The sequence below is a fragment of the Sinocyclocheilus anshuiensis genome, unplaced genomic scaffold (assembly GCF_001515605.1).
Source record: "Sinocyclocheilus anshuiensis isolate Anshui unplaced genomic scaffold, SAMN03320099.WGS_v1.1 scaffold61, whole genome shotgun sequence".
Lineage (NCBI taxonomy): Eukaryota > Metazoa > Chordata > Actinopteri > Cypriniformes > Cyprinidae > Sinocyclocheilus > Sinocyclocheilus anshuiensis.
In genome coordinates, this window is record NW_015536473.1 from 546,249 (window position 1) to 558,070 (window position 11,822).

The 11,822-nt window shown below is 33.5% G+C and overlaps 1 protein-coding gene across 1 annotated transcript in view; it reads right to left on the bottom strand.

The window, feature by feature from the left end:
* Positions 1 to 11,108, bottom strand: part of LOC107704665 (rap guanine nucleotide exchange factor 5) — a 74,709-nt gene extending 63,601 nt beyond the window's left edge. The window contains 2 exon segments of the mRNA XM_074187072.1: positions 1,136 to 1,189; positions 10,816 to 11,108. Of these exon segments, the coding sequence (XP_074043173.1) occupies positions 1,136 to 1,189; positions 10,816 to 10,974 (213 nt within the window). The 5' untranslated portion in view covers positions 10,975 to 11,108.
* Between the last annotated feature and the right edge of the window lie 714 nt (positions 11,109 to 11,822).

An 11,822-nucleotide genomic window follows, 5' to 3' on the forward strand; every position in this document is an offset into this window, starting at 1 on the left:
GTGTGTGTGTGTGTCTGTGTGTGTGTGTGTGAGTGTGTGTTTAAAATTTTAAATGAAATAAAATATAAATATTGGATGAAAAAATTAAACAGACTGAAAATCAGAAATGTTTCCTTGGCAAATAACTAGAATAAAATAAGCTGACGTACTAAAATGACTCAAACTAAAACTGAAATAAAAATAAATAAAAAGAATAAATAAATGTAAAAAATTAATAAAAAAATTTAAAAAAAATAATGCTAATTAGAAAATGGAAAAGCTAGTAAAAATTCCACAAGCACATAACATTTCTCAAACAAAAGGAATTTTAAATGAAAACTGAAAATATAAAAATAGAAAGCTAGCTAGCCAGACATATCTAAAATTGCTCAAATAACAGAATTTAAAATAAATTCAATGCTAATTAGAAATATATATATAAAAAACTAAAACAAACTGAAATAAAAATAAAAACTGAAAATATAAAAATAAAAGCTAATACAAAATATTACTAAACACTATAAAAAATAACATTTAAATACCACAGATTAGATTTAATTAGTTTTAATAATAAAGAAAATGTAAAAAAAATTTTTTTAATTAATACTAAAACCTAAACTGAAATTAAACTGAAATATGAAAATATAAAAATAAAAGCTAAATTAAAAATATATTTAAAAAAAATGCTATAATAGTATTTAAAATATAAAAAGTATAACAGATTTACTGTGAGTATACATTTAATCTGAGGAAAAATTACAATGAAACTTTTGAAGCAAACTACATTTTCTGAAGGAAATGAGATGTGAACATTCGCAAGGCCCTTTTAAATCACACACTCAGACACTCACAGAAGACAATTGTTGACATACTTAGTCTTGGATGAATTTGATGAGAAATATTTGAGTTTATATCAAGATCTCTGACTTTTGATGGCAAACTTTGGTACCTTTTCAGTCTGAGCACAATTTGAAACATATCATCTTAAACTCTCGAGGAGAAGTGAGAAATTTTAGCAAAAGTCTCCACTCGTTGTCTTAGGAGAAACACTCGAGATGAGTTCTTCGTCTTTCATATGGACTGAAGTCAATGATATTCAGGGTGGGCCAAACTGTAGCAGTTCCTCACGTATCAGCGTTAGGTTGCACTTTCTTACCTTGGGTTTGGGTGTGACGCTCGTGCTGGGTCCTGGGATGGTGTCAGGTGACTGCTGCAATCACAAAGAGACAAACAAGCGCACATGAACATCACAGCCTTCAGATACAGCTGAAATGTTCTGCAGGGGCCCTTAAGGGCATAAATTATAATGCGCCGATGTGACCTTCACATGAAAAGCTCTGCAGAAATGCGATTTTATGAGCTAATCCCATCTCGCCAGTGACATTCTGCTATGTTTCTGGATGTCATGTTGTGCTTTTGACGTTGTGTCACACTACTGGATGTATCCGGATAAGCAAATCTTCCTGCATGCTTGGTTTTGACATTTCACACTGATGCAGCATGCAAATCATGCGGCAAACTCTGACTGTGCTTTGAAAGGTGAACGGGGTCAAACTTGTGTTGAGTATTTTGATATACTATGGTACTAAATGACTTCCATATCTATACACCATGATGATTATGCCATAGCACAACGGTTCATATGCACTAATTTATTAAAAAAACACACACAAAAGCACATAACTAAAACTAAAACTATAAACAATAGAAATATAAAAAAATAATAAAAACACACAACACAATTACTCAAACTAAAATTAAATATATAAAAATAAACAACAGAAACATTTTGTTTAAAAAAAACTAATACAAATGACAAAAGCACGTAAGAAAATTACTAAAACTAAAATTAAATATATATAAAAATAAAGAATAGAAATATATTAAAAAATAATGAAAATGACAAAAGCACATAACACAATTATTAAAACTAAAATTAAATATGTACAGTATAAAAATAAAGAATAGAAATATATTAAAAACAAAAAGTAATAAAAATGACAAAAGCACATAACACAATTACTAAAACTAAAATTAAAATATAAAAATAAACAATATAAATATTTTTTGTTTAAAAAAAACTAATACAAATGACAAAAGCGCGCAAGACAGCTACTAAAACTAAAATTAAAATATAAAAATAAACAATATAAATATTTTTTGTTTAAAAAAAACTAATACAAATGACAAAAGCGCGCAAGACAGCTACTAAAACTAAAATTAAAATATAAAAATAAACAACAGAAATATACAAAATTATAAAAATAGCAAAAGCACATAACACAATTACTAAAACTAAAATTAAATATATAAAAATAAACAACAGAACATTTTTTTTTTTTTTAACTAATACAAATGGCAAAAGCGCGTAAGACAATTACTAAAACTAAAATTAAATATATAAAAATAAACAACAGAACATTTTTTTTTTTTTTAACTAATACAAATGGCAAAAGCGCGTAAGACAATTACTAAAACTAAAATTAAATATATATAAAAAATAAAGACTAGAAATATTTTAAAATAATGAAAATGACAAAAGCACATAACAATTACTAAAACTAAAATTAAATATGTACAGTATAAAAATAAAGAATAGAAATATATTAAAAACAAAAAGTAATAAAAATGACAAAAACACAACACAATATATTAAAAAATAAGGAAAATGACAAAAGCACATAACACAATTACTAAAACTAAAATTAAATATATACAAAAATAAAGAATAGAAATATATTAAAAAATAAGGAAAATGACAAAAGCACATAACACAATTACTAAAACTAAAATTAAATATATACAAAAATAAAGAATAGAAATATATTAAAAAATAAGGAAAATGACAAAAGCACATAACACAATTACTAAAACTAAAATTAAATATATACAAAAATAAAGAATAGAAATATATTAAAAAATAAGGAAAATGACAAAAGCACATAACACAATTACTAAAACTAAAATTAAATATATACAAAAATAAAGAATAGAAATATATTAAAAAATAAGGAAAATGACAAAAGCACATAACACAATTACTAAAACTAAAATTAAATATATACAAAAATAAAGAATAGAAATATATTAAAAAATAAGGAAAATGACAAAAGCACATAACACAATTACTAAAACTAAAATTAAATATATACAAAAATAAAGAATAGAAATATATTAAAAAATAAGGAAAATGACAAAAGCACATAACACAATTACTAAAACTAAAATTAAATATATACAAAAATAAAGAATAGAAATATATTAAAAAATAAGGAAAATGACAAAAGCACATAACACAATTACTAAAACTAAAATTAAAATATAAAAATAAAGAATATAAATATTTTTGTTTAAAAAAACTAATACAAATGACAAAAGCGCGTAAGACAATTACTAAAACTAAAATTAAATATATACAAAAATAAAGAATAGAAATATATTAAAAAATAAGGAAAATGACAAAAGCACATAACACAATTACTAAAACTAAAATTAAAATATAAAAATAAACAATATACATATTTTTTGTTTAAAAAACTAATACAAATGACAAAAGCGCGCAAGACAGTTACTAAAACTAAAATTAAAATATAAAAATAAACAACAGAAATATACAAAATTATAAAAATAGCAAAAGCACATAACACAATTACTAAAACTAAAATTAAAATATAAAAATAAACAATAGAAATATATAAAAAAATAAAATTAGCAAAAACACAACACAATTACTAAAACTAAAATTAAATATGTACAGTATAAAAATAAAGAATAGAAATATATTAAAAACAAAAAGCAATAAAAATGACAAAAGCACATAACACAATTACTAAAACTAAAATTAAATATGTACAGTATAAAAATAAAGAATAGAAATATATTAAAAACAAAAAGCAATAAAAATGACAAAAGCACATAACACAATTACTAAAACGAAAATTAAAATATAAAAATGAACAATAGAAATATTTTTACAAAAATTATAAAAATGAAAAAAGCCCATAACATGATTATTAAAACTAAAAATATAAAACTAAAAAACAGAAATATAAAAAAAATAAAATGACAGATAACACAATTACTAAAACTATAACTAAAAATATATAAAAATAATAATAATAAATAATACTTAATTAAATAATACTAAAATAACACCAACCTAGGGAAATACCATGGTACTTTTGTTCATGGATGCTTAACCTCATGGCTAACAAAACTTTGCAGGCAGAGTCTGTGACATGAGGGACTTAATGGCATTTCACTTCTACTTAATAATTCTCTCTCAGCATGACATAAGTTCATATTAAACAGGCGCAGTCGTGCGATCATGTCAGACCCTCGATCAGCTCTGAGCTCTCTAAAGTGATGCTCTGTAAGAAAGAAGGCTTGTTAGGTTTGATTTGGACAAACTCAGTGTCGGGTCTTCATTTCCAGAGCCGGATCAGTGGACAGAACTGGAACAAAGATGCTGATCCTCATTATAATGATCAGAACTTTGATCATTTTATCTGTTCATAAGTTTTATCTGTGTGGAGTGACCCACATTCACTCCTCTATATGTGTCTTATTCTCTTCACATCCAATCTTGTGTCTCCATTGTCCTATTATACAACAGCATAAGAGAATATATAATGATATTTCAGATTGCATGGTCCTTGTTCTTCACCACATATGTGTATTTTATTATTTAAGTAACCTGCATATAGTCATATTTGTTCATTGTGCAATCTGTGTCACTCATTTCTGCACTTTTTGCTAACTGGTTCAATCTCACATCTGTTGAGCAAAAAGATAAACATTAAAATATAAAAAAATAAACAAAGGTTTTACAGCCTGATGTCATGAGAGAACATTTAAAGTTCCAAAAAGAACGGCCAATATATGTGGTTGCCAAGGGGCTTTATGTGGTTGCTAGGGTGTTGCTAGAGTGTTCTAGAGATTGCTAGACCAATATTACTAAGGTCTTCTATGTGAATAGTAGACAGTTTCTAGGGCATTAGGGCACAGAGTGTTCGAGGTGGTTGCTAGGGTGTTGCCAGACCATTATATGTGACCCTGGACCACAAAACCAGTCATAAGGGTCAATTTTTCGAAATTGAGATTTATACATCATCTGAAAGCTGAATAAATAAGCTTTCCATTGATGTATGGTTTGTTAGGATAGGACAATATTTGGCCGAGATGCAACTATTTGAAAATCTGGAATCTGAGGGTGCAAAAAAATCTAAATATTGAGAAAATCGCCTTTAAAGTTGTCCAAATTAAGTCCTTAGCTATGCATACAATGTATTGTTGGCTATTGCTACAAATATACCCCAGCGACTTAAGACTGCTTTTGTGCTCCAGGGTCACATCTGTGGTTGCTAAGATCTTCTATGTGAAATTTACACAATTGCTAGGTGGTTGCTAGGGCATAGCTAGAGTGTTCTAAGTGGTTGCTAGGGCATTGCTAGGCGGTTGCTAAGGTGTTGCTAGGCCGTTATAAGTGGTTGCTAAACTGTTCTACAGTATGTGATTGTTAGGGCATTACTAAATTGTTGCTAGAGTGTTCTGGTTGGTTGTTAGGCCATTGCTAGGTGGTTGCTAAGGTGCAACAGGTGATTGTTAGGGTATTTTTGGTGGTTTCTTTCTGGTCCAAATTAAAAGAGCCCAAAACACAGTTTCTCAATATATGGCTTGTGTCTAGAGCTTAGTAGCAATATGCGATAAACTTAAGATTAATGAGTCAAATCAATTTAGATCAATCAAGACCAATTCAAAGCCACTGAATAAGGACAATCCAATGAGTCTGCTGAATAAATAAATCTCAAAAAGAATTAAAATCATATCACAAAGCAACCCTGATGGTAAAGTGTATAACAGCTCTTCTCAAGAAACATGATTCAAGGACTCAATCATGTTTGGAACACAAACACTGCACGACGATGCACGCGCTTAACTTCAATACGAAGTGTTTGAGGTTTGTTCAATTCAGCAGTTTCTATATCTAAACAAACCGCAAATTAATATTTCCAAACGGGTTTCGCAAACACTCAAATCAGGAAGATAAAAATGGCTTACAAGCAACATTACCATTCTGTTATCATGTTTATCATCAAAAACCTCTGAACAACAGAGATGAATTCATGCGGCATGAATACTGTTTGAAATTCCTGTGATGATGGTATCTGTGGTTTTCTGCGGGCCGCTTTCCGTGGGCCGACCCGCAGGTATCCGCAGACAGACCGCTATCAGCCAACGCTCGTCTCTCTGCAGACGAATCTCTCCAGGGGCTGTGCGTGCGCTCGTTGGCTTTGTTTTGACTGGGCTCTGAAGATGGCGTGTGTATCAGATTTACTGTATTGATTTGCTGGAGATCTGGGAGCTGAGCTTTGTTTGGGTCGGATGGGAACTGGAGCAGACAGGCCACAGATAAGCAAATGCATGAGGTGGAAAAGGCTTTTTAGATACAAAAGCATTCTTGTCCTTCATGCATAACTAAAATCTTTCGATGAAATCACCTCTCTCATCATTCGTGGCTCATAAATCACAAAAAGATCCCGTTTTCTCAATGTCATTTGAACAAACCCCTAACCTTAAGCATTAAAGTACCGTGCATAACTCGTCCTGCGCCATTTGTGCAAAAGACATGAATGATTATTCAAAAAAATGTGAAGAGGCGTGATGTTACTTCACTAAGGACTTGAGATTTTCATGTAATGACCGAGTAACTACACAGAATCCCCCCCCTCCCAACAAAAAAAAACCCATATAGCAATGCCAGAGGAAACTTGCTAGCAATCCCCCCAGAGCCCCTTAGCAACCACCTAGCAACATTCTAGCAACCACCCAAAACACCCCATCAAACCACCTATAACACATCTACGTACTGTAAAGCACTTTATATAACAACTGTGTATTAAATGAGCTACATAAATAAACTTGCTTTGCCAGCAACCCCCCAAAAAACACCCATGCAACCACCTAGCAACACCCTAGCAACCACCCAGAACACTCCAGCAACCACCCATAACACGTCTACATAAAGTACTTTGAATTACACCTGTGTGTGAAATGTACTATAACTATATAAATAAAACTTGCCTTGCCAGCATCCCCCCAAAAACCCCCATGCAACCACCTAGCAACACCCTAGTAACCACCCAGAAACCCCTTAGCAACCACCCATAACACCCCAAACCAGCCAGCAACAACCTAGTAACTATCCAGAACACTAAAAAAAAAAGAATAATAATAATAACAACAATAAAAAACACAGGGAAACTCCCTAGCAACCCAGTAAGATGAAGAGAGGGAAAGAGAACAGTTAGGGAAGGATGCACAGAAAGCATCCTGGTTCACTATGTAGTGCACACAGTTCCAAAGTGCAGTGAGTCTGTGTATCATTATGTATCAGAAATGGATTACTCTCAGATTAGAGCGCTCACACACACACACACACACACACACACACACACACATCCACTTAGCAGCATGAGGACTGTGTCATTAAGTGCAGCTTCTCCGTCAGAGAATTGCAGTGAATTCCATACGAGACGTCACATCAGCACACACTCTTTCTTTGAAACGCTCTTCCAGAGACGAGGCGCTCTCAGAGGAAAACCATATTGCTCAGATGTAGCTCTTTCATAGCACACAAGACTTCTCATTTAGGAATCAGCGTTGTCTTTAGATGTTTCTCCTAAGACACGAGACCACATTTGACATAGTGTAAGAGTAAAATTAATGTCAAAAATTACTAAAGTTCATTTGATCTTGGAAAAATGTGATTGAAAATCTTCATATTGAGATCTTTTGAGATCTTTTTCTTCAGGAGAAACATTTGAGAAACTCCTAATTTAAAGGACACATATTATGCCCCTTTTTACAATATGAAATATAAGTCTCAGGTGTCCCCAGAATGTGTCTGGGAAGTTTCAGCTTCTCCATGGCATTAGAGCTGGTTCACCATTGTCGCTTGCGAAAACACAATGACGGCGCCGTGGGTGTAAACTTACAGATTAAGGGGCAGTAATATTATAATGAGATCCCTTCGCCACGTCACTAGGGGAGCGAAATCTGACGCGCTCATTTTCTCAGACGCTTGCAGAAAAAGGCTTACCAAAACAAAGTTACTGGGTTAATCTTTTTCACGTTTCCTTGGTTGGTAGATGCACCGGGGACCTGATTATAGCACTTAAAACCTGGAAAAATCTGATTTTCATGATATGTCACCTTTAATGTTATTGCTGTCTAGGAGAAACAATTTTCTTTCTTACAATTTGTCCTAAACAGCACAAAAGTTTCCTTTGAGCTCACGGTTCTCATTGCATGGACAGAGAGCACTGGACATGTTCTTAAAAATAAGGGTTCTTCAATGGTTCTTTGTGGGAACTTTGGTTTGCGTTCTTATCTAGAACAAAAAATTCTCTTACAGCATTATATGACATTAAATTACTCTCATAAAGCATCAAAGGAACCTAAAAAGATTCTCAAACACTGTAAACCTTTATAAGTTGAGTGTACTTAAAAGAAGTTTGTTTGTTTCTTCATCAGATTTGGAGAAATGTAGCATTGCATCACTTGCTCACCAGTGGATGCTCTGCAGTGAATGGGTGCCGTCAGAATGAGAGTCCAAACAGCTGATAAAAACATCACAATAATCCACAAGTAATCCACACCACTCCAGTCCATCAGTTAATGTCTTGAGAAGTGAAAAGCTGCGTGTTTGTAAGAAACAAATCCACCATTAAGACGTCTTTAACTTCAAACCATCACTTGAGTCCATAATCCATAATAACGCTTCTTCCAATGAAAAAGTGGTCTGGTCTGAATCAGAAATGTGCTGAAATCTGCACAGATCAAGCACTGTTCACAAGCCAAAACAGTCCAAAACATCTCTAAACAAATATGTGGCTGGATTTTGATGTGAGAGACAACAGGAGATGGACTTTTTTCACTGCAGGAAGCATTATTATGGATTCATATTTAAGCCAGAAGCAACGGTTTGAAGTTAAAGACGTCTTAATGGTGGATTTGTTTCTTACAAACACACAGCTTTTCACTTCTCAAGACATTAACTGATGGACTGAAGTGGTGTGGATTACTTGTGGATTATTGTGATGTTTTTATCAGCTGTTTGGACTCTCATTCTGACGGCACCCATTCACTGCAGAGCATCCATTGCTGAGACACTGATGCAATGCTACATTTCTACAAATCTGATGAAGAAACAAACTCATCTACATCTTTGGATGAGTTAAGTAATGATGAACTTGATTGGTTTATCATAGACAACGATAGTTGGGTTTTCAGTGTATAACATTACAGAAAAAGGTTCTCTTTTGGGATTATTTGGACTCTAAAAGGTTCTCCTATAGCATCAGCTGTTAAAGCCTTTATTTTTTTACTTGAAGTTGTATTTTTACAGCAGCAGAACCTGATAAACAGATGCTCCAGTAGTTGCTGTCATTGCAGCACACAAGGAAACAAATGTCACGAGTGTAATATTTGTTTCTCATTTAGTACTAATGAGGCTTTCATTTTTTAATTCTCTAATCACCCCGGGGCGGATGAATTGAGTCAAATGAGCCTGAACCAAACATTCTGTTCGAAGCCGTAAGAGCCCTCACGGTAAAAGACATCTCAAGCAACACATCAGAGACAAACAGATGAAACACTGAAGAACACTATGTTCATGCTGGAAAGTCTATAAACAACAGAAGTTACTGAATAAAACTCAAGAGTTACAAAAGTCTTCATTGATCACTGTGAATTTCCTCTCATCCTCACGATTAACCAGGCCTTATACAACTAAGAGGTATTCACCCAAACACACACAAACCAGCAAAACAATTCCCGTCTTCAAGCCTCTGAAGTGCTGAATAGCCCCTCTGTCACGCCACAAGTGTATACACAGAATATATATCAGCTCCTTCCATACAGTCCACAAAAAACCTACTGTGACGGTACCACAGTTCAATTATGCTATCAGACACCTAATGATCACAGCATTTGAATAGCACATATTTACATGGTCACTTGAAAATATAAAGGTTCCAATTAGAACCTTTGCACTCATTATGTCATATTGAGTATCTTTTAAATAAAAGCAACCACATTATGCAATATTCCGATAATACTGCGTATTCTATACAGCTGCAGAACAATATTCATACAACAATTAGCCTATATATCAGCTATTTTACAGCTCAGTTTCAGCTGTATTTACATGGCGCACAAAATTACTTCAAGAAAGTCTCCAAATACCACAATTTAAGGTGTTTACAAAAAGTATGTTTTGTGAACCCCCTCATTGACTTATTCAGGCTTTAAAAATATCATTCTACCATTACAAAATGTACTATGGTAACCAGTTTCTAGCTATTATTGTGATAAATTTGAAAAATAAATTACACAAAAATGACAGGAATATTCCCACAGCATCCCATATTAATTCATCATTTAACAGCAGTTACAAAACTGATGTATTGGTACTTTGGCTGAAACTACGGTTGCCATGGTAACTTGTATAAGGGCGCAATATTGCAAAGAATATTAATCAAATTCAGCAAATATGAACCGCAGAACATTTTCTATTTTTATGTTGGGAAGTTACAGCAGGTGTGTGTGTGTGCGTGTTTGTGGATCTCCGTTGCCTTAGATACCAGGCTTTAAAAAAAATCAGCCTCCTTCATAATCAATGACATCTGGAATAACGCATTAATGCATTGACAACACGCATCAATCGTAACGTGAGCTTGCATCCACAGCATTATCATTTCAGTGATGGTGGATATGGGTGGTGTATTGATCACGAAACACACATTCTTCCTCACGCATATATTGGTAACTCACGCTCTTCTTGCGCAGGTTCAGTCCGTGCTTTAATAATCCGGGCAGATCTCGGATCTTCTGCTTGATTTGGACCTGATCCCTGGCGGTTCTGTTCCATCTCCAGCTCGACAGGAGTCCGTCCTCCGCGGTGCAGGGGATGCTGTCGGATTCCTCCATCATCCTCCTCCTCTTCCTCCACCTGCTCTTCACGCACACGGACAGCGGAGCGACATTCCGCCGCCGCTCGATGGATCTCCAGCCGCCGCAATGAGAGACGAGACCTGCCGTACACTGCTGCTCCACCCAGCGATCACACACACACACACACACACACACACTCGCATAGAAACACATTCAGCGCTCACACACACACCTCCGCTGGCTAAATGTGACCCTGGACCACAAAAAACAGTCATAATTTTGACATAATTATCTGAAAGCTGAATAAATGAGCTTTCCATTGATGTACACTGTAAAAAAAATTCCGTAAAATTTACGGTAAAAAAACGGCAGCTGTGGTTGCCGGAATTTTACCGTAAAAAATACGGTAGCAACGTTTTAGGTTTTACGGTTTTAACTTAAATTTACAGTTAAATACCGTAATTTCATTAACTGATATAATGTTAATATACCAACCTATTGAAGTACTGAAATCTGTTTTGTACCTTTGTAATACACTGATAACCACCAAATGCAGGGGGTGATGAGAAAGTCACATGATGAACCAAAGCCAGTCACAAGCAGCTTTTAAATAATAACATATATAGAAGGTGCACAGTGTCATTCACACAAACACTAAACACCATCATGGTAACACACATGAAACTGAAATAATGCAATAAACATTCATTTAACAACATTAGGTGTAACACACAACCCTAATATGCAAAACTGATAAGAAAAAACTAAGAAGAAACATAGTTATTTCAACAAAAAAACATCAAATTTGAAATGTAACGCAGGGAATTCTGGGAATGTCAATTTACGGTTATTCACTGTAAATTATACGGTATCTTTCACTTCCAAAA